Consider the following 22,802-nt stretch of genomic DNA (forward strand, 5'->3'; position numbering starts at 1 on the left):
ATTTCATTTCTATAGGAAATTTTGTCAAAATTTCATTACTATAGGAAATTTTGTCAAAATTTCACTTCTATAAGAAATTTTGTCAACATTTCATGTCTATAGGAAATTTTGTCAAAATTTCATTTATATAGGAAATTTTGTCAAAATTTCTTTTCTATAGTAAATTTTGTCAAAATTTCATTTCTATAGGAAATTTTGTCAAAATTTCATTTCTATAGGAAATTTTGTCAAAATTTCATTTCTATAGGAAATTTTGTCAAAATTTCATTTCTATAGGAAATTTTGTCAAAATTTCATTTCTATAGGAAATTTTGTCAAAATTTCATTTCTATAGGAAATTTTGTCAAAATTTCATTTCTATAGGAAGTTTTGTCAAAATTTCATTTCTATAGGAAATTTTGTCAAAATTTCATTTCTATAGGAAATTTTCTCAAAATTTCATTTATATAGGAAATTTTGTCAAAATTTCATTTCTATAGAAAATTTTGTCAAAATTTCATTTCTATAGGAAATTTTCTCAAAATTTCATTTCTATAGGAAATTTTGTCAAAATTTCATTTCTATAGGAAATTTTGTAAAAATTTCATTTCTATAGGAAATTTTGTCAAAATTTCATTTCTATGGGAAATTTTCTTAAAATTTCATTTCTATAGGCAATTTTCTCAAAATTTCATTTCTATAGGAAATTTTCACAAAATTTCATTTCTATAGGAAATTTTCTCAAAATTTCATTTCTATGGGAAATTTTGTCAAAATTTCATTACTATAGGAAATTTTGTCAAAATTTCATATCTATGGGAAATTTTGTCAAAATTTCATTTCTATGGGAAATTTTGTCAAAATTTCATTTCTATGGGAAATTTTCTGTAATTTTCATTTCTATTGGAAATTTTCTCAAAATTTCATTTCTATGGGAAATTTTCTCAAAATTTCTTTTCTATGGGAAATTTTGTCAAAATTTCCTTTCTATGAGAAATTTTGTCAAGATTTCATTTCTATAGGAAATTTTGTCAAAATTTCATTTCTATAGTAAATTTTGTCAAAATTTCATTTCTATGGGAAATTTTCTCAAAATTTCATTTCTATAGACAATTTTCTCAAAATTTCATTTCTATAGCAAATTTTCTCAAAATTTCATTTCTATGGGAAATTTTCTCAAAATTTCATTTCTATGGGAATTTTTGTCAAAATTTCATTACTATAGGAAATTTTGTCAAAATTTCATATCTATGGGAAATTTTGTCAAAATTTAATTTCTTTGGGAAATCAGGTCAAAATTTCATTTCTTTGGGAAATATTGTCAAAATTTCATTTCTATAGGAAATTTTGTCAAAATTTCATTTCTATAGGAAATTTTGTCAAAATTTCATTTCTATGGGAAATTTTGTCAAAATTTCATTTCTATGGGAAATTTTGTCAAAATTTCATTTCTATGGGAAATTTTGTCAAAATTTCATTTCTATAGGAAATTTTGTCAAAATTTCATTTCTATAGGAAATTTTGTCAAAATTTCATTTCTATGGGAAATTTTGTCAAAATTTCATTTCTACAGGAAATTTTGTCAAAATTTCATTTCTATAGGAAATTTTTTCAAAATTTTGTCAAAATTTCATTTCTATAGAAAATTTTGTCAAAATTTCATTTCTATGGGAAATTTTTTCAAAATTATGGGATATTTTTACCAAAGTTTCATTTCTATAGGAAGTTTTGTCAAAATTTCATTTCTATAGGAAATTTTGTCAAAATTTCATTTCTATAGGAAATTTTGTCAAAATTTCATTACTGTAGGAAATTTTGTCAAAATTTCATTACTGTCGGAAATTTTGTCAAAATTTCATATCTATGGGAAATTTTGTCAAAATTTCATTTTTATAGGAAATTTTGTAAAAATTTCATGTCTATAGGAAATTTTCTTAAAATTTCATTTCTATGGGATATTTTGTCGGAATTTCATTTCTATAGGAACTTTTGTCCAAATTTCATATCTATGGGAAATTTTCTCAAATTTTCATTTCCATAGGAAATGAAGGCTTAATATTTTATCCTATATTGCAAGAATTTACCTCTTTTGAAGAAATTTCTATGCATTTTAGATGATTTCTCTTTGTGCAAAAAACACAATCTCTTATTGTTGCATAAATACTGGCCTTGTGGGTCGAGGGAGATTTGAAAAATGTTAATGAAATTTATTTTTAAATTTTCAGTTCTGCATGCAACATGGTTTGAAAGAAAGCATCTCACGCATATTTAGTTTTGAAGGCGAGTTATGCACTCTGAGTACATTTTGGCATTTCTCTTTCCATAGGAAGTAGACAATGCAATTGCATTAAAATTTGTTTTTTTTTTTTTGTTGGTCAAAACCAAAACAAAATCTCATTAAATTTTCAAATCAATTTTGAAAATCATTTCAGTTGTTGGGTGTTTAACGAACGCGTAGCATACGCTAATTCCAATACCAAAAATAAAAGAAAAACGGAATTTATTCTTTTCCAAAGGGAAAATAAATTTCGTTTCAAAGTAATACATTTTTCATTAAATAAAGTGAGTTTTGACAAGACAAAATGAACAATAAATATTTAAAAAAAATAAATAACAAAAATTCGTATATGGACTTATGACGAAAGCGAAAAAGGATTTAGAAGTGCCAGTTACCATGTTATGCAATATGTTTTGTAGAAAATGTCATTGGCTGCAATAGACAGAAGTCTTACATACTACATATGAGAGCTATAAGTGAATTATGGAAAATTTTGTATTTTCTGAAAAAAAAAATTGTTTAATCTTTAAATAAGCGAATAGCTAGAATAACGATCCTTATAAGAAGAATATACATTGAACTCTTGGTGATCCTTGAAAGCAAAATAAAATAAGTTTTAAAAAACCCTCATATTTAATATTCTTGGCCATAATGCCATAACATATTATGTCAACAATAATTTTTTTTTAGTTTTTCAAAGTGTTAATGACATTTGTTGAACATTTTCACGGTTGCATCAGTGCCAAATGAAAAATTAGTTACATCATTTTTGGCAAATTACAGGAGGTATACATAACCTCAAACCATGATATCGCTAATAAACCTTAAAAAATAAAATCAACAATTGCTAGGCCTTTGTCCAAGTATAAAGGCCAGTGATGGCCTTTAATGTAATAAGCCTTGAACTTGTAAAATTGACCTATTGAGTTATAAGACATTGAGGAAGTGAAAACGAGTTACTTGCCAAATGGCTTTAGCATTGATATTGAAAATCGAAAGTGTGCTTGAAAAAATGTATTTAGTTGGAGTAGAGCCAATTTACTCATTGATCATTAAGAAATTAAAAGCTAAAATACTGGGATGAAAAAAATCCCTTGATATTAACCCTTGTAAACACTCACAGAAATTTGTTAGCGAAAATGTTTGCTGTAACAGCAGACAATTTTTTCGTTTGCTAAAACAGCAACAAATTTCTGCTGTTTTCAAATGGTAACAAGTTAAGAAAATCTCAAAAATTTTTATTTTCCATCTTATAGCACGTTAACATTGAAATTTTTATGATCTGGATTTAATTAAATCCAAAAACAAATCCTATTCGTTTACACTGCGTTTTTGGAGATTTAAGTGACCTACACAAACGTACATGCGTATATATGAATGTGCATATCATACATAACCAAACACAATTTTTGAAAACAGTTGCATATTTTGGTACTTTTATCGATTATTCAGCCAAGAAATCGCGTTTATTTGGGATTTAAAAATAAATCCTGCAAAAATGGGAAAAAAAACTTAAAAAAAACAGGATTTAGCACTTAATTCTCGAAAAGGCCATCAATCCGGATTGCAATTTCAATTTTAAAAGCATATAACGTAATTTTTTTTCCAATATGCTCATTTTTGAACGAATTAAAAAAGAAACAGCAGAAAAAATAACTACTCACTCCGCAAGAATTTTCCTGTAACTCGTAATAGGTCATTATTTTTGGACGAAAAATGTAAGTCACTCAAGGATAGCTGCGATAGAGGTATCCATTAGGCGGTTGATGATCTGCGTCTGTGTCCAGTGAAGCGGCAGATCTAGAGCCCGAGAGTAGGCTTAGAATGGACTCCAAAGACCCAACAGCTGCGGTGGTGATATCAGGCCGTAGCATGTTGTCTGCTACTGAAACCTCGACTGGTCGAGCTGCTGCTCCAGGCTCCACTAGCCTAGAGACAACTGGTCGCAGGGGCTTTTGACGAAGATACCTAGTTCGAGTCTCAAGAACAAGGCCGAAGCTATTCTTTCTTCGCACGCCTATAATGGCCTAGGCCATCAGCCTTCCCCGGCAAACCAACACGCTCTTTAAGAGGTTGGAATAATAGAAGACGCATCGCTCTCAGGTTTATTGAGAGGCTTGATCCTAAGACTCTCACTAATAGGGAGAGAGATTCCCTAAATTGGGCTGGGGAATTCGCTGAACAGGCTACCCCAAAGACTACACGTCTAGATTCGGAAACTGCACCGCAGTCAACCAAAAGGCTGCGGTCACCTGGAGGGCATGCCATGCCTAAAAGGACTATGGCGAACAACAGTAAGAAGGGTCAAAAAAACCTTTGCTTTTGTCGCTAGGGACAGTTTGGTGATGGCAGTTGTCGACAAGGGAAAATAACAGGGCTGCATACCTAGGAATAATTGGAGTGGGATAGTCAATGGACTGTCAGCAGTATACTCCGATGTCCTTGCGGAATTTCCTGGGTCTCCTCCAAAAGAAAGAGAAAAGAAAAAAGAACTAGGGCGAAGAACAGTACAAAGGGTCAAAGAACCTTTGCTAATGTCGATAGGGACAGTTTGGTGATGGCAGTTGTCGACAAAGGAAAATAACAGGGCTGCAAACCGAGGAATAATTGGAGTGGGATAGTCAATGGACTGTCAGCAGTATACTCCGATGTCCTTGCGGAATTTCCTGGGTCTCCTCCAGTTTGTGACGATGCAGGCTGGTATCGGGACCGATACAGACTAATTGCCATCGGGGATCAACGCTCTATTGAAATGTATTGTAGTGCTCTAAAAAAGATTGGTGAGGTGCCGCACTAGATTTGATCAAGACGGAAGATATTCCTTCTCGACCAATGGCGCATGCTTGGATACCAAGGATTCCCTCAGGTCTTGAATACTTGGGAGACTAAGGGAATGTAATCCCATTCTTTCAACCACCGATTTGAAGATTGGATAAGGAAGATGGTGACCGGAGACATGCAGTATTCGTACTAAATTCTGGCTGTCTCGCAGACCTCAACAAGTCGGAAGGGGTTTTATCCTACGAATTTAACAAGTTAAAACTGAAGGTCTATAGAAGCGGTGGTGTTGGGGAATCAGGAGACGACTTAGCAGTTGTTGCTGAACACTTGGAACTATTGACTACATCGCTATAGTCTGGCGTATTGCAGGAGACTGAAAATCCCCCTGCCACAATCAAGACAGGAGGGGATGGCATCGAAACGGCATCCGACAAGCCCACACAAAGTTGGACTGGACTCAAACTGTGAGCCAGCGGGGAAGCACGGAACTCAGAAAGTATTTCGACAGCAGCAGTTAGTGAAGCTTCTAAGGAGAAATCGTCAACACCGCAAGTGCCCAGTGTCCTGCGGAAAAGTGGTTCCACAGCTTTCTTACCTGCCCCTGGATGCGTACGAAAGCTCATCATGACAAGTTCTAACGAATCTTGTGAGAATGAACTCCTGGTGGAATCAGAAGACGAAGCTAACACAAGAGTGGTTGAAGTTCTGAATCCTGACTATGATCCGGTTTCTACAGATAAATCTCCACCATTGTAAGACCGCTTCGGCTGCACTAAAGGTCCTCCTGATGGCAGGGGGATTTGACGTGGTTCTTATCCAGGAACCATGGGTGTGTGGAAGAATGGTTCGTGGACTAAGAATTCCTTGTCAAGGGTACGGGGAATGGAAGACACAAAGCCTGTACATTTTTTTCATCTTCCGTCTAGTCTACATTTTTTTCTTCTTCCGTCACTAAGCACTGAAGATTTAGTAGTAGCCAGCCTTGAAATAAACAAGTCTCATTACAGGCTGGCTTCCCTACATGTTGCACATGTTTCAGAGATGCCGCCATCAAACCTTAAGTCGCTGGTTGAAGCCTCTTCTGTAGGGAAGAAGAGCCTCATTATAGCAAGTGATGCTTATGCACATCACCAGATATGGGGAAGTTCGGATATTAATGAAAGGGGCGAGCTGCTTATTGAAAATAATATAAATTGCAATCTGGCGATTTGTAATAAAGGGGATAAACCGACCTTTATTTCCAGGAACGGGCAGGAGGTACTAGATATTACCTTTGTATCGTAAGATATAAGCGGAAGAATGTGAGACAGGGAAGTGTTGAATGGCCACAGTTTCTCTGATCATCGTTATATTAGTTTCAGACTTGGAGAAAATACTGCTGAAGTGGTCCCTTGGCTAAACAGAAGAATGGCGGATTGGGATAAATTTCGGCACAAATTCCCTTCTAGACCAGAAGAGGAAGTGGAAACTACGGAGGATATAGACATAGTGGTCAAGCGGATCACGAAGGCCCTGAATGACTCGCTTGTGTCAGCATTTCCTAGTGCCAAGCCAAGCCAAGGGGCAAACAGCGACCGCCATGGTGGATCCCAGAGGTGGTTGGTCTAAGGAAGGACTGCAAAAAACTCTTCAACAGAGCAAAAGCCACATGACCACCACATGATTGGGACATCTATAAGGCTGAGCTAAGAAAATATAAGTGCGAGCTGAGAAAGGCTCAGAACAAATCCTGGGTAGAATTCTGCAGCTCCGTGGAGGATACATCTGAGCCCTTGAGACTAAGGAAGATTCTGTCCTCGAGACCTATTACGGTGGGGTATATTCAGAAGTCAGAGAATGTATGGACAATGTCTAGTGAGGAAACACTAAAACTGACTCGTCCGGAAGCAGGAAAACGCTACCACACGAAGGCGAAAAATTTGTGTCCTATTAGTCTGTCATCCTTTATGCTGAAGACTCTTGAGAGGTTGATAGAAACATATCTTAGAGCAAAGATCCCCGGAGATCGCCTGTCGCGGCAGCAACATGCATATAGTAAAGGCAAGTCTACTGAAACAGCCCTTCACGACCTTGTCGGCTACATTGAGTCTCCTTGGGTGGAGAGAATGTTCCATTTACAGAATGCGCAAAGTACCTGGGTGTTTTGCTGGCCAGGAAATTTAACTTCGAATCCAACATTTTGGAAAGGGCAAAAAGGCAACTCTTGCCCTATACACCTGCAAGAAAACCTTTGGCAAAAGTTGGGGGTTTAGACCGCGTGTCATGCATTGGGTATATACTGCAGTTGTCAGACCTATAATGCTATATGGTATTATGGTCTGGTGGACCGCGCTTCAAAAGTCCACCTACTGCTCAATACATAACTGGATCCAAAGGATGGCTTGCTTGTGCATCACAGCCGCATTGAGGACGACACCATCTGATGCACAGAATTTAATCCAACATCTTCTGCCTCTGGACATTGTGGCTAGACAAATTACAGGGACCACTGCCGTGAGGTTAAGGGAGCTTTCTCATTGGTGACTACGGACATGTGGCGGCTACGGACAATGTGTTATCCGATGTTCCAGGTAGTGGGGATTATGCCCTACCTGAGCCGCATCTTGATAAAAAGTACTGTGCCACTATTCCTGATAGAACCGATTGGAACTACGATATCCCTGGTAACAAAAGTTACATAGACTTCTATACGGATGGTTCCAAACTAAACGACCAGGTGGGCATTGGGGTGTACTCTAAAGATCTAGAACTGGTCATATCGAAAAGGTTACCAGACCACTGCAGTGTGTATCAAGGAAGTGATGGAATGGCTAAGATGTAATGCCATAACGACGATTCGCCAGGCAGCCTTTAAATCCCTGGAGAACGTATTGCTGAACCCAAAAACCGGCCTCGACTGTCGCAGATCTCTCATCGAGATGGCTGATCAGTTCAAAATTCGTAAAGCGGGCGAGCTTGCGAGACTAGGAACTACCCTACACATTCCAGGGATACTGGATTCTGTGGATATGCCTCCTTTAGCTTAGATTTCGGGACCAGTCCCGAAGGACAACAAATGATAGATGGTTACAAATAGGGGGCTGTGAGCATTCCAAAACTATCTGGCCTAATCTAGATTTGAAGAGGTCTACCGCTTTGCTGTCATTGGCTAGAACAGACGTCTCAGTCATTGTGTCCGTCATGACAGGTCACTGTCTAATCGGAAAACATGCTGACAGACTAAAGGTTTCCAGCAACGACTTTTGCAGAAGCTTTGAGGACATCGAAGAAGAAGAGACTATAGAACACCTTCTGGGTGTGTGTCCCGCACTACCAGTCAGAAGGAGTTCCACATTAGGTTCTCATTTCTTTGAGAACCTGTCTGATTTAGCGGATGTGAACATTCGCAAGTTATTAGACTTTTTAAAGTGATCTGGATGGTTCAATGGTAGGAACTAGAAGGCTTCTTCTGTCACAATGGATGAAAATGTCCAAGTGAGTCTGATGGCAGACTGCCACTTAAACCTAACCTAACCTATTGACTGGTTTGAACCATGCTATGTTGTAAGTCAAAACAGAACAGAGCAACTACACAATTTAAGTGAAAAATTTTAAAAAACTGACCATGTGTAAAAGCTTTTGAATATCTTATAATACCAGAACCGTTGTTCTTACCATAGTCCAAGTTTAGTGAGCCATATTAAAATTTTCTATATATGTGTCTTTATAGGTATTGTCACACCAAACCCAACAAGATGTTGTTCACTTCACTGATAGAGGCTGCCCAAAATTCCCCCTTTAAGAAGCCATTCACCACAGCTAGCTGCGAACCAGCTATGGAAAAAGGTCAATTGACCAGGCATCATACTATCCAAGCTGCGGCAGCTTCAGAAGGTGGTAAGTATTTTTAGTAAAAAAAATCATACATACACACACAGATATGTCTCAACGTGTTTCCATTTTCTTTCTATAGATTCCTGTGAGTTTGGCTCCAATCACTATTTCGCCCTTTGCGGTTTGGGCGGTATTATTTCCTGTGGTATCACTCACACCATGGTTGTGCCATTGGATTTAGTTAAGTGTCGTTTGCAAGTCGATCCTGCCAAATACAAGAGTGTCGTCAATGGCTTCCGCGTCACATTGGCTGAAGACGGTTTCAAGGGCTTGTCCAAGGGTTGGGCCCCCACCTTCTTTGGCTACTCTATGCAGGGTCTCTGCAAATTTGGTCTCTATGAAGTGTTCAAGGTTATGTATTCCAACATGATTGGCGAAGAGAACTCCTATTTGTACAGAACAACTTTATATTTGGCTGCCTCTGCTTCGGCCGAATTCTTTGCCGATATTGCTTTGGCCCCCATGGAAGCTGCTAAAGTTAAGATTCAAACTACCCCCGGTTTTGCCAACACTTTGAGGGAAGCTCTGCCCAAGATGTCCGCCCAAGAAGGTATGGGTGCTTTCTACAAGGGTTTGGTGCCATTGTGGATGCGTCAAATTCCCTACACAATGATGAAGTTCGCTTGCTTTGAAAGAACTTTGGAGTTGTTGTATGCGTAAGTCTTGATATGGAAGCAACACAAATGAAACCTTTGTAATCATATGCTATGTTGTCATTAGGTATGTTGTGCCCAAGCCTCGCCAGGAATGCACCAAGGGTGAACAGTTGGTTGTTACCTTTGCTGCTGGTTACATTGCTGGTGTATTCTGCGCTATTGTTTCACATCCTGCTGATACTGTTGTCTCCAAATTGAATCAAGCCGCCAAGGGCTCAACTGCTTTGGATGTAGCCAAACAATTGGGCTGGAGTGGTAAGTTTTGAATAGCAAACTCCTAACACTGGCTCATTTGGTTCCTCATACTGTGTTATTTACTTTACCCATTTTAGGTCTGTGGGGAGGTTTGATGCCCAGAATTGTCATGATCGGTACCTTGACCGCCGCCCAATGGTTCATCTATGATGCCGTTAAAGTATACTTGCGTATGCCCAGACCACCACCACCAGAGATGCCCGAATCTTTGAAAAAGAAGATGGGTCTCACATCATAAATCGAATTAGGTTTTATTTTTTAGCTAATATTTTAATTTAAAACAAAACTCGCAATTGTCAGCGAATTAACAAAGGCGCAAACTGCAAGCGCTGCCAACATTCGCACAGGTATGTGCGTATGCACTTGTGTATGTATGTAATCATCATTTAAACTAAGTGGAAAAGTATACGATTGAAGATTCTTAAAACGAATACAATAAATAGAGGGACGATGATCTTCAAACAATTTCAAGTGTTTTTAATTTCGATAAGTGTTTGCTTTTTTAAGAAATGCAAAGAGGATTTTTGTATGCACTGCTAAATTGCCTGCTCTTTCATTCCGCCTTACTTTGCCATGGCCCGGCATCCAATCGATGTGGATCATGCCATCGTTGGAGAAGGCGTTAATCTCCTTCTTTAACTCAAAGACGGTTCGTCCTTACCGTTGGTTGTTAATGATTAGCCCAACTCTGACTAACTTTGTTTTACTTACTACCTGTCCCGGTTGCTAAAATGACTAACCCCAAATTTTGGGGGGCAAAATTTGTCGCGCTCGGGTTTTGGGGCTGGGACGGCCCAAAGACAAATGGTTCCCAATTTTAATATCAATTTCGTACTTTACTTTCAAACACCTTTTGTTTGAGTCTCATATTATACCGATCGGTTTACACATCCTATAAGGGTTTCTTTTGGGGTGGTGGGAAGGAACCCCAAAAACTTGGAAAGAACAGAAGGAACCCCAAAAAATTGGAAGGAGCCCCAAAAACTTGGAAAGAACACTTATCTGACTTCACTTCACTTATGTACGATCTCCAGTAAGATCTTGACTGGCTACTAGTATCACTACCAAGGATTTTGTTTGAGATAAGATTGTGACTAGAAAAAAACCCCAGAGTATGGATATATGTCCCCTCTGTGGCTTATTGGCTATCAATACGTTTTCAGGTCTTTTGAGGAGAAATGGGTGAAGGTTGTTGCCTAAACAGGTGACTGCATCTTCATGACAGTTGGGCCTTTACTCTCTACCGTTACGGACCTAATCCAGGGTAATTTGAGGTCAATAGGCTTGGCATAACTCCCAGAAAATTAAGAGGTGGTACTATTTACAGGTATTGGGAGCTGCAGCACTCAACAGAAATCGGAAGCTGAAGTATTCCCGGAACCTTGCCTGCATCAAATGGAGAGACCTAATCCGGGGACTAAGTACCTGGGCGTGATTCTTGACCAACAACTAAACTGAAGAAGGAACGTCGAAGAGAAGGTCAGAAGGGGACAACTTTATAAGCAATAGTGGGGGCTTAAACCAAGTACTGCGCACTTAATGCATTCGGTGGTGGTTCGACCGATTTTGATCAATCGACATTTAGTTTGGTATCAGGCTTTGGCCAGCAGTGCCCTCCGCAGAATAATCTACAAGGTACTGGGTACCACATCAATGCTAATCTCGGAGGAGGAGCGCCCCGCTGAATCCCTGAAGATCAATGAGCTTTAGACGTTCTTCCAATCTACTTGGAGCTGGCATGACTAGCAGCCTATGTATCAAGGCATCCTTTCTTGGTGACGGATTTCTACAACAAGAGGCTCTGGCCTAGAGGTATCTCAACTTTACCTGAACCTGACACGAGATAGCTGTGAGCACCACACATGCTGGAACATTGAAGTCCGATCTGTGTGGTATTCATTGCTGTCACAAGAAGCTTAGCTACGAGCTACCGGACGCATCCACAGGTTGCGGATAGTGGAGTGCTCCATTCGGAGTAGCTGTAACTGCAGTCGCGGACAATCAGCGGTATCGAGTGGAGAGTCTCAGTGAGAGGTTAGGTGGCACCGGCTCCTGCACAAATTCTGAGTGCCTATGATGCTCGATGTGACAAGGCGAGTTTTTGGCGCCTTTAAATAACCAATGGCCACCCTGTTCACCTACAGGAGCTTGACGAGGATCGCCACCTCCACATGAAAATGTAGTTACAACAACCGCAACAACAACCTGAACCTTCTGTATACACTGATTATGTGTACAGATTAAAGGAAAAATCAGATTGGAGATTGTGCATACTGAGTCCACTTCTCCTGTGTCGAAGACTAGGGCTGAACTTCTCCACCTATAAACGAGTTTTCAGTCAGACGATGCTCCGTGCTGTAGATATCCGAAATTTCCCTTGATTGCTGAATACATTGTATATGGATACAGATTGAAGGCCCGATATGGGATAGCTATGAGCACCACACAGGCTGGAACATTGAGGTTCGATCTTTGTGGTGTTCAACGCTGTCACGAGAAGCTTAGCTGCGAGCTACCGCGCGTCCACAGGTTGCGAATAGTAGAATGCTCCATACGGAGTAGCTGCAACGGTAGACACAGACAATCAGCAGTATCGTGCGGAGAGTCTCGGTGGGAGACCGGGCGACACCGGCTCTTGCATAAATACTGAGTGCCAATGATGCGAGCATCATATGACAAGGCGAGTAATTGGCGCCTTTAAATAACCAATGGCTACCTTGTTTCACGGCGATCCGTCCTTTGAACCGGAACGAGCTTGCTCACCTACAGGAGCTTGCCGAGGATCGCCACCTCCCACACAAAAATGTGGCTACAACAACAGATTGGAGGGGAAAACCAAGGGAAGGCCCTTTGTTGATTTCCTAGATATGAGGAAAAGTGATTTAGGATTCTGAATGGGATCGGCGTTTTTCAGGTGAAGGTGGAGTTTTTGCAGATCTGAAGTCGATGCTGAAACGGTTGCCCGGTCTGTTACGATATGCGTGGAAAGTTAGGCGGCGCTGTAGACTCTGACGCTGATTACTTTTCCTGTGCTGCCCCTTGGTAGTAAACATTTTCTACAATGACTCCGCAATTAGGGCATGAGCTGATGCAGTGGGTTGTAGGGTGGCCAAGGAGTATGGTCGATTTTTTTTCCCCAGAATAGGACGTCACTTATCCTTTGGCTGACCTCTGGCAGCTGAAAGGATTTTCTTCTGATCCTTGACGTCGCTCTGCCATAGAGAACAGGTTTGTGGTGATCAGGGGAAGTGAGAGATGGTTGAGCTATTTGAGTCAATGTAATGGGTGGGGAAGCCACAAAATTTTGTATGCATATTAACCCGAATCACCCTGAAACTTTTGGTCAATTTTTATTTTAGCGATTTTTCACCATTTATTTTTGGGCATAAACGATTTGAAAATTGACAAGCGACCACTTGTTTGAAAAACGCTCTCCTCACCTCTCAAAAAAATGCAGATTTTCTTCAAATTGTCAAGCCGTTGCAATGAAAGCGTGCTAAGTTCGATCGAATCGAATCTTATATACACTCCACCAAGGCATTTGTCAATTTGTTTGCCCGGAATCTCTCTATAAGCAAACAAAGGATAATGATTAAGAATTTGTACGCTATTGAAGCTATATCAGGTTATGGACCGATTCTGACCATAATCGGTGTATATGGGAGCTATATCAGGTTATGGACCGATTTAGACCATACTAGGCATAAGAAGCCCTAACAAAACACCTCAAGAAAAATTTCAGCCAAATCGGATAATAATTGCGCCCTCTAGAGGCTCAAGATCCAAGCCTAGCCAAGATGGCAGCTATATCAAAATAGAGACCGATATGACCCATTTACAATACCAACCGGCCTACATTAATAGGAAGTATTTGTAAAAAATTTCAAGCGCCTTGCTTTATTTCTTCGAAAGTTAGCGGGCTTTCGACAGACGGACGAACATGGCTAAATCGAGCTAGAATGTAAAGTTGATCAAGAATATTTATACTTTGTTGGGTCTGGAGATATAAAAATGGGGGTATAAAGATGAAAAAAGCCCAACGACATTTTTGCGCTGCAGTATATCAACACCAGGGTGCTCCGGTTTAATCCAGGACGGTTAGGGGCGTGGTATTGAGAGCAATTGGGGATTTTGAAAGAAGCACGGAATTCATGATTTTATTTTTCCTTTTCGAGTGAAAAAAGTCAATAATCTGATACAGCGCCTATATAAACAGATCTTCCAATTTTACTGAGCTTAACTACGTGTTTTAAATTTGTTTGAAACGTTTTTTTGTATCAGGCAACAATATGGTAACTTTAAATTTTGTCATTTGAAACAACTCTGTGTCCACGGCCGGTAACCATGATTTGACAGCATAACAAAGCAACAACCCTGCTTTTCAAGACAGAGGGGGAGAAAAAGAAAACAAAATCATAACAACAAAAAAACACGTGCCGGAGGAAGCAAATGTTTTTGCCTCATACAAATATTTAACAAAACTGGAAAACTATGGTTCAAAATAAACAGAAAGGAGGCCCTAAGGCCAAACTTCAGAGTCTTAAAACTAAAAGCAGAACTCCAAACACTACAGAAAGCAAATGGGAAAAAGTTAAACTTAAGGGCAATGTTATCACTGAAGATGGAGTGGGCTTAGAAGGTTTGATTGGCCTAGAAGTTTTGGAGGCTTATGATCCTTCTCTGGTGGAGATGTCGAAGGTAAGGTCACAGATATCATATCGTTAAGAATTATAGAATTATATATTTTTCATTACTTATTATAGCCAAAATCAACACGCAAGCAAAAACGAATGGAACGTAAAAAGGAAACCAAGAAATCTAATTCAAAAACCAAAAAGCCTTCAGAAGATAATGGAAGTGATGATGATGCTGAAGAAGAGGAAGATGCTAGCTCTGACTCTGAATCCGAAGACAGTGAATCTGAGAGCAATCCTATGAAGAAGAGTAAAAAACAATCTTACAAAGATCGTGTGGCTATGAAATTAGAAAGAAGGCGACAAAAGAGGGAGCAAAGGAAATTGGAACGTAAATTGTCCAAAAAGAAGGGAAATGATCCCAATGTCAAGAATAAAGAATGTAAAAAGACAAAGGACAAAAACAAAAAGGGAGCAGATACAGTGGATAGTGGCAGTGAGGAAAGTGTGCCAGAAGATCGTTTCAAGTTTCTAAGGCCTCCTCCACCTGTGGATGAGGAAGACATTGAAATGGAGAAAAATATTGCTGAGGCAGAAGAAAACACCGATGACGATCAGGCACCTGAACTAGTGAATAGCAAGGCTATAAGCATAGATGATCTAGAGGTAAAAAATTATTGTGTTTAGTCCAACATCCTCTTCATATATCCCATAAATGAAATCCTGATACCAGTAATACGCTCTCTGACATATTTGCACATAATTTTCGAGCCCTACGGCCTAATATTGTATATGTTCACAATGTGCTATAACATTTGGTTGTTAGCCCATCGCTGCTTTATACGAAGACACATTAGCCCCATGAAGACCACTACAAAATTTAATTCATCCATTACTTTTATTTTAAAAATCCATTCTTTAGGGTTGGAATGGCTTAGGTGTTCCCCAGTGCATTTTGAAAGCTTTGGCTGAGAATGGCTTTAAATCACCAACGGAAATACAGACAAGAACGCTACCTGCTGCCATTATGGGTAAAAAAGATATTCTAGGAGCTGCTGAAACCGGCAGCGGTAAAACATTGGCTTTCGGTATACCTCTTCTGGCGGGTATAATGGAACTAAAAAGAAAAAATGTCAAAACTGGCATAAGAAAACCTTTAGCAAAGGCTAAAGGTCAACCCAAAGAATCTGAAGAAATATTTGAGCATGAAGAAATGCCGATGGATATGGATTCAGAAGTAAGTGAAACCGAAGAAGATAAGGCTGAACATAGTCCATTGTATGCGTTAGTTTTAACACCCACCAGAGAATTAGCTGTACAAGTTAAAGATCATTTGGTGGCAGCGGCAAAATATACCGGTATGTTTTTTTTTTGTTATATTTTTTTACCAATCACAATCAATTATATTTTCTTTTTATTATTTTAGGAATTAAAATTGCTGCAATTTTTGGCGGTTTGTCTGTGGCCAAACAGGAAAGAATGCTAAGCAAACAACCAGAAATTGTGGTAGCAACACCTGGACGTTTTTGGGAACTCTATCAGCAGGACAATAAACATTTGAGAAACCTGGAAGATATAAGTTTTCTAGTTATTGATGAGACCGATCGTATGGTGGAAAAAGGCCACTTTGAGGAACTCAGGAGTTTGCTAAAGCTACTAAATGACAATGAACAGAAGAAACAATCCAGGCAAAACTTTGTGTTTTCTGCCACACTGACTTTGGTTCACGATCTTCCTGAGCATCTTCAAAGTAAGAATAATTAACTCGCCATATTTCGATTTTTTTATACAATTTCCACACTTACTGTTATATAGAGAAGAATTTGGGCAAAAAGCCTAGATATGTCAAGCAGACCTCAGAGGTAAAAATTCAAAGTCTTATCGATGAATTGGGTATATCACAACCAAAAATTGTGGATATTACCAGATCACAACGTAAGTTAAATATTTATAAAGTTTTGCATAAAATGAAAGCCAGTAAATGTTATTCCTCTCATTAGAAACTGCCCAAAATCTAACGGAATGTCGCCTTATATGTCCATTGGAGCAGAAAGATTATTATTTATATTATTTTGTACAAAAGCATCCAGGCCGCACCATAGTCTTTTGCAATTCCATTGACTGTGTTAAGAGACTGGCAAATCTTTTTGGCCTATTGCAATGTGAACCATTGCCTCTGCATGCCAATATGATACAGAAACAGCGTTTAAAAAATCTTGAACGTTTTCGTGATAACCCTTGTGGTTTTTTAATTGCCACCGATGTTGCTGCCCGAGGTTTGGATATACCCAATGTGGAACATGTTATACACTATCAGGTCTGTATAGAAAACCAAACAAATTATGCCAGAACCTCCATAATATCTTAATAAATAAATTTTAAGGTTCCCCGCACCAGCGAAAACTATGTTCATAGATCAGGAAGGACTGCCAGAGCTAATAAAGATGGAATTACAGTCATGTTTATGGAACCGGGTGAAGTCAAAAGTTATGTAAAGCTTTACAAGACATTAGAAAGAAGTAAGTTTTTTAAATAGATATAAAATGAATGTAAAAAAAACCATAAAGGGGAATTGGAGTTGTTTGAGGAGATATTGCTCTGCGAAAACTAGCTTACAGCAAACGATCCGGTAGTAGTAGTTAAGATTTCACATAGTTTTTTGTACTAATGTTCTTAACTATAAATACTACGAACAACTGACTGGGAAGCTGTAGGCCGGTCAGACGGACGGTCATGGTGAGAGAATCTTAAACCAATTATCGAAACGCGACCACCAGTGGTGTGATATGTGTTGTACCTTATCTGAGAAATAAGAGATATTGCTCAGTGAAAACTAGCTTACAGCGCACAGGATTTGTACTGATGATCTTAACTATAAGTACTACGAAAAACAGACCTTGAAGCTGTAGGTCAGTCAGACGGACGGTCATGGTGAGAGAATCTTAAACCAATTATCGGAATGCGTCCACCAGTTGAATGATATGTGTTGTACCTTGTCTGAGAGATAATAATTTCCTTTTTTCCAAAACTTATTTAAAACAATCTCTCCTTTGCGTTTAACATTTACTTGATCATTAAAGCTCCAATGCAAAACAATAAAACAGTAAAAAAGCAACCTTTTCTTACCTTATCTTGAAATTTCAGCTGAAGATTTACCTCTATTTCCTGTTTCTGATCGTTATCTTGCTGCTGTTCGTGAACGAGTCGATTTAGCCCGTGAAGTCGATGTGCAAGAATTAAAATTAAAGCGTGTGCAAAGTGAAATTGGCTGGATGAAGAAAACCGCCGAGGAAATGGATATGGTTATAGATGGTTACAATGATGAATCGTTAGTCATAGCCGATTTTTTTCTTTTTAATTCTTTTCTAATTTTATAATCTCTTTCTGTTCTTGCAGAGGTGGCAGTGATCAGGATGAGGATGCTTTTATCATAGAGAAACGGCGTAATCGCATACATTTGGCCAATGTCAGGCATCAATTGAAATCATTATTGGCTAAGCCCATATTTCCCAGAGGCTTTAGTTTCAAGTAGGGTTTTTATATATATAAAAAAAAACTGGAAACTGACATTAACTTGTTCTTACATTTTTTAGATACCCAACTGCTAGCGGAGGTCTACAAATGCCTGAAATATCTAGTGGGCCAAAAGTTGCTGCTAACGCTGAGAAACCCAATAGTGCCGTAAAAGCTATGCAAGAAGCCATTGAGGATATGAAAAAAGCTAAGAAAATGCGCAACAAAAAGAAGAAAACATAATCTTTGTAAATACAAAATTTTAATAAAAAATTAAGAAAATATTACCTCAATGTTTAGTAACGTAATAACGAACTCCATTCTCCATTAGGGAACGGGCGTGTTTGGCCATTAGGGTGGATACGGAAAGCACTGGTGTGGTAAAACATCTATAAAACAAAATGTATAAAAATAAATACCTATGGGTATATCAACTATAACTCTACTTACTCTATGTAAGGCTCTATTTCCTCTAAAGTCCATTTTGATTTAGTTTTAAACAATAATCGCATGCGATCATGTATATTTAAAGGAAGATTATCCTCGGCCAGCGAGCGTATGCAGGGCACCGCACCTTCTTTATCAAATATGCCCAAGCCTCTGAGATATTTTTCCTAACGGAAATAAAAACCATTTAAAAATTTTCTTATTCTAGTCAAAATACTTCCCATACTTACATCGCATTTCATGCCTTCGGGTACAGCTTCTTGCCATGTGCTTAGAAATTCATCTACTCTAAATTTTAAACCAGGCTGCAAAATATTTTGCGCCACAATGCGAGCCACCAGTTCTTCTTTATATGTAAAACGATTTTCTTTGCCTTCCGTTGCAATTGTATACAAGTCGAATAAACCCTCTACAATTTGCTTAGGCGCAATGCCCTCTAAGGCATTTATGGTCTCTTCACGCTCAACTTCATCCAAGGGCCAAGAGTTTTCCGATATTATGCCCACCATTAAATTTACAATACGATATTCATATTCACATTCTAAAACACGCATCCAACCCTCAAACTCCATAGCTCGATATTGCTTGAGACCTTCCAGAAATTGTTTACGACTGCATTGTATGGTGTCCAATAGTTGATCGAAGGTAAAAAGTAATTTGCGGTCTATGAACTCTTCATGTTCTGGACCTGCATAACGTGTCAATTGCAAAAGATCTCCCAGCTTACGAAATCTTGGACGTATTTCACGACATTCAAAGTATTCATGGAATATTTTCAAAATTTTTTTCTGTTCCAGAGTACGCTCCATAAGTAAGTCATCATCGGCACTATCGTTTAAGCTACGCTCCAAAGATGTATTATTACCGGTACGTGGACTTTTCAAAGGTGATGTGCTGGTGGCAGCGGCATATTTTAGCTCCGGTACTAAAAGAAGGCTATTCGATATTTCTGCCGCTTTAATGTCGTATGTCTTTTCATCAGTACAGAGAACAACTTTTTCATTATGACCACCTTTGAAAAATAAAGATTTACCCTCGTGTATTTGTTTGATCATGTGATCATCCAGTTCCAAAAGTTTGAGGTTATCGCTTATAATTTCAGCAGAAGGGTAATAAATGGCCTATAGTAAAACAACAAATAAACAAAAATAAAAAATTAAGGTAATCAATCAAAAAAAGTTCTAAGGAGTCAGCCATTTCAGGTCCCTACATAGTATAGAATGATGAAAGACTTCAGCATGAAGAGAATCCATACCCGTACAAGTAAAAGCGCGTCAAGTTCGGCCAGCCCAAATCTTTTATAACCTACACAATGGATCGAATGGGATAGGATTTTTTATTGACTTTTTCAAATATGTAGGAGCTCTATCAAGTTATGTACCGGTATGGACCGTACTTTTCATGGTTGAAAGAAGACATAAAAAATACAACGTTTAAAATGTCAGCCCTTCCTTCCGGATAATTGAGGACTCAAGAAATCAAATCAGGTAATCTGTTTATATGAGACCCATATCAGATTATGGACCGCTTATACTTGGCACTGCTGCTGGAAGACAAAGCAAAACGTGACGTGCAAATTTTCTGACAGATCGGTAGGAAATTGCGCCCACTATAGGCTCAAGAAGTCCGATCGGTTTACGTGCAAGTTTCAGTCAAATAGGATGGCAATTGCTTCTTCTATAGGCTCACGAAATCAAGATCCGAGATCAGTTTATATGGGAGCTATATTAAAATATGTACCGATATGGCCCATTTACAATCCCAACCGACCTACAATAATAGGAAGTATTTTTGCAAAATTTCAATCGCCTAGATTTACTCCTTTGAACGTGCATGGCTAGATCGACTTAGAATGTCATGGCGATCAAGAATATACCAACTTTATGGGCCTTAGTCCATTATTTCGATGTGTTACGAACGGATTCTACCGTGGCGCAGAGGTTAGCATGTCCGTCTATGACGCTAAAGCCCGGGTCGAAACCTGACAAAAATATAACAAAAAATGTTCAGCGGTAGTTATACCCTCCTAATGCTGGCGACATTTTTAATGTACTTTGCCATAGATAGAAGCCATGCAAAAACTTCTCCCCAAATAGGGTTCCCACTGCGGACTAGGCTATAAAAAGAATGTCCCTTATCACTGTGCTTAAACTTGAACGGGCCAACATTCATTGATATGTGAGTAGTTTGTCGCTGTTACGTAATGCAATGTTCATGGACAAATTTGCAATAACGATGGCAAACGGAATAACGAAGTTATTATACCTCCATTCTACGGTCGAGGATTCCTTCCGGTTATTGCAGGGCATCAGCACAACAGTCCTCAACATACCTTTATATCCTCAAAAGACTGCAGAAGTCTATCTCTATTGCAGGGTATTAGCACAAAAGTCGTCAACATATCTTTATCTCCTCAAAAGCCTGCAGAAGTCCGTTTCTATTGCAGGGCATTAGCACAACAGTCGTCAACATATCTTTATCTCCTCAAAAGCCTGCGGAAGTCTGTCTCTCCATTTGTCCACAGCGATTTCAAAGTCCTACCATTGCTATGGCCTGTCATGATCCTCCTATTGCTATTGCAGGACAGTGGTACAACAGTTTCAACTTCTCTTTATATCCGCAGAAGCCTGCTGAAGTATGCCTCTCAAAGATACTCACAAATAGCGACAACACAAATGATGATAAAAACCTACCTAGAAAAACTAGAGCTACTCTGGCCTAATTAAGATTCAGATGGTGTGCAAAATGAACTTATACTTATACTCAAGGTTAGACGATACCGTACCCAATATCTGCCCTTATGCAATACTGGACCCCTAGACACCAATTACCTATTTAAATTCTCGGAGAAATCTACTAATCTGACTGCAATACCGCTCCAATTAAAGCAGCCAGACTCCTGGGGCTAGACCAGGAGGCGGTAGCCGGGCCGGAATAATCTTAGCCTGAACCACTGTCTATACTTAGAGCGTATGTAGCTACAAGAAAAACAAATAAGTCACAAGATTGGATAACCTGCCTGCTTGGTAGGTGTTCCCTTAACCATAACCTTCATGATAGAGGCCTGTACTAGTGCCCCTAATTAGCATTATACCAACCTAATTGTTGTGCTGTTGTAACAGTGTGCAGTACACTGAGGCGGCAGTCATTGCTGATGAAGGAATTCATCGGGTCAATCTGGTACGTACAACCGGCAGCCCTTACCGATGAAAGTATTCATCGGGTCAATCCGGTACGTACAACCGCCTGGCATGGGTTGATATCAACCTAATATTTTAGGTTGGCATGGGGCGAATAAATATCCGCACCCTCTTTACTAACCTAATTCAAAAGTAGAGGAGGAATCCCTTTCTTCACCGGAGTCATATATAGACACCAGCCGGTTATACGTACCGGATTGATCCGATGCAGTCATTTATCGGTAAGGGCTGCCGCCACAGTGTACAACACACTGCAACAACAACAACAACATGTAGACACTAAACTCATGCTACTAAATTTTCCTTCTATTTGCAAAGTCGCCTAATCCTAATTTTCAATCTTTGTAACCCACCCGGCGTAAAGGGTATTGCAAACCGACCGATGTTGTTGTTGTTGTATCAGTGTGTTGTACACTGAGGCGGGAGGCATTGCCGATGGCCCAATCCGATACGAACAACCAGCTGCCATGGGATTGCGAGGCTTGTCACTTACCTGTGTAATATGGGTTAAATTTCGTTCATCAAGCTTCGCATGTTTAATGATGCCTTTCACATCTTCCAATGTTCGGTAGTACCTTAAATAAGACAAACAGAAGGATGTGTTAATATGTTTTCACAAAATACTTGTTGAATGCTACAAACATCTATTGCGGCACTCAAACTACAATCGAAAAAAAGTTAGAAAACATTGTACACTTACAGCTCATCATCTTGCTCTACTTCCATATGAGATGGTTCTTCCATAACATCCTCCATTGTGTGATTTTTTAAATTTATTTCACTAAATTAATTTTGTTTATTTGCTTGCTAATCAGAACAAAACAGAAAAATGTTAGAATGAGAATGGCGCCAATACAAAACAACTGAGTGTAGGAAGTGATCTGAAAGCTAATTTTGTTAGTTAGCGACAATGGCCAGATTGTTAAAATTTTGCTTTATAGCGTTTGTCAAAAAAAAAATAAATATTTTGCAATAGTGTTCGATTTGAACTTTAAACTAAATATGAGGTTAATCAGCTCAAATAATTGTATGTTTATTATTTTAACTTTGTATTGAACACTTTATGGACTTTAAATCGAGTTTGCCTGCTTTCATTGCTTGTATCCGCACAGTCGTTTTGTAACATATGGCATCTCTCCCAGGTCCTTCGGGAATCCATGAGTAACCGGATCATCCTTGTCATTTG

General features: G+C 38.8%; 3 protein-coding genes across 3 annotated transcripts; 2 read left to right on the forward strand and 1 right to left on the reverse strand.

Moving 5' to 3' along the window:
- Positions 1-2,395: 2,395 nt before the first annotated feature.
- Positions 2,396-10,287, forward strand: LOC106096375 (solute carrier family 25 member 3). Its single transcript, XM_013264086.2, has 5 exons — positions 2,396-2,541; positions 8,748-8,914; positions 8,991-9,567; positions 9,632-9,822; positions 9,900-10,287. The coding sequence occupies exons 2-5, from the start codon at positions 8,773-8,775 to the stop codon at positions 10,058-10,060; spliced, it is 1,071 nt and encodes a 356-aa protein (XP_013119540.1). The 5' UTR covers positions 2,396-2,541; positions 8,748-8,772; the 3' UTR covers positions 10,061-10,287.
- Positions 10,288-14,589: 4,302 nt separating this feature from the next.
- On the forward strand, positions 14,590-18,256 carry LOC106096372 (ATP-dependent RNA helicase ddx24). The gene is made up of 9 exons (XM_013264084.2): positions 14,590-15,122; positions 15,379-15,814; positions 15,883-16,206; positions 16,272-16,391; positions 16,457-16,773; positions 16,840-16,975; positions 17,601-17,784; positions 17,853-17,984; positions 18,050-18,256. The coding sequence occupies exons 1-9, from the start codon at positions 14,613-14,615 to the stop codon at positions 18,210-18,212; spliced, it is 2,322 nt and encodes a 773-aa protein (XP_013119538.2). The 5' UTR covers positions 14,590-14,612; the 3' UTR covers positions 18,213-18,256.
- On the reverse strand, positions 17,856-22,453 carry LOC106096374 (sister chromatid cohesion protein DCC1). The gene is made up of 7 exons (XM_013264085.2): positions 22,317-22,453; positions 22,110-22,191; positions 18,647-19,537; positions 18,420-18,583; positions 18,258-18,358; positions 18,041-18,177; positions 17,856-17,972 (listed from the first exon to the last, which is right to left on the reverse strand). Exons 1-5 carry the CDS (start codon positions 22,370-22,372, stop codon positions 18,259-18,261), a joined length of 1,293 nt encoding a protein of 430 aa, XP_013119539.1. The 5' UTR covers positions 22,373-22,453; the 3' UTR covers positions 17,856-17,972; positions 18,041-18,177; position 18,258.
- Between the last annotated feature and the right edge of the window lie 349 nt (positions 22,454-22,802).

This window comes from Stomoxys calcitrans, chromosome 5 (assembly GCF_963082655.1).
Source record: "Stomoxys calcitrans chromosome 5, idStoCalc2.1, whole genome shotgun sequence".
Taxonomy (NCBI): Eukaryota; Metazoa; Arthropoda; class Insecta; order Diptera; family Muscidae; genus Stomoxys; species Stomoxys calcitrans.

Excerpts from the sequence above, each read along its gene's own strand:
- LOC106096374 (XM_013264085.2), bottom strand. The coding sequence starts at position 22,372 with ATGGAGGATGTTATGGAAGAACCATCTCATATGGAAGTAGAGCAAGAT. Across the intron at positions 22,192-22,316 it reads GTAGAGCAAGATGATGAGCT|GTACTACCGAACATTGGAAG; the intron begins GTAAGTGTACAA and ends GTCTTATTTAAG. Across the intron at positions 18,584-18,646 it reads CCGAAGGCATGAAATGCGAT|GAAAAATATCTCAGAGGCTT; the intron begins GTAAGTATGGGA and ends TATTTCCGTTAG.
- LOC106096375 (XM_013264086.2), top strand. The coding sequence starts at position 8,773 with ATGTTGTTCACTTCACTGATAGAGGCTGCCCAAAATTCCCCCTTTAAG. Across the intron at positions 8,915-8,990 it reads TGCGGCAGCTTCAGAAGGTG|ATTCCTGTGAGTTTGGCTCC; the intron begins GTAAGTATTTTT and ends TTCTTTCTATAG. Across the intron at positions 9,823-9,899 it reads CAAACAATTGGGCTGGAGTG|GTCTGTGGGGAGGTTTGATG; the intron begins GTAAGTTTTGAA and ends TACCCATTTTAG.
- LOC106096372 (XM_013264084.2), top strand. The coding sequence starts at position 14,613 with ATGGAACGTAAAAAGGAAACCAAGAAATCTAATTCAAAAACCAAAAAG. Across the intron at positions 16,207-16,271 it reads TCTTCCTGAGCATCTTCAAA|AGAAGAATTTGGGCAAAAAG; the intron begins GTAAGAATAATT and ends ACTGTTATATAG. Across the intron at positions 16,774-16,839 it reads AACATGTTATACACTATCAG|GTTCCCCGCACCAGCGAAAA; the intron begins GTCTGTATAGAA and ends ATAAATTTTAAG.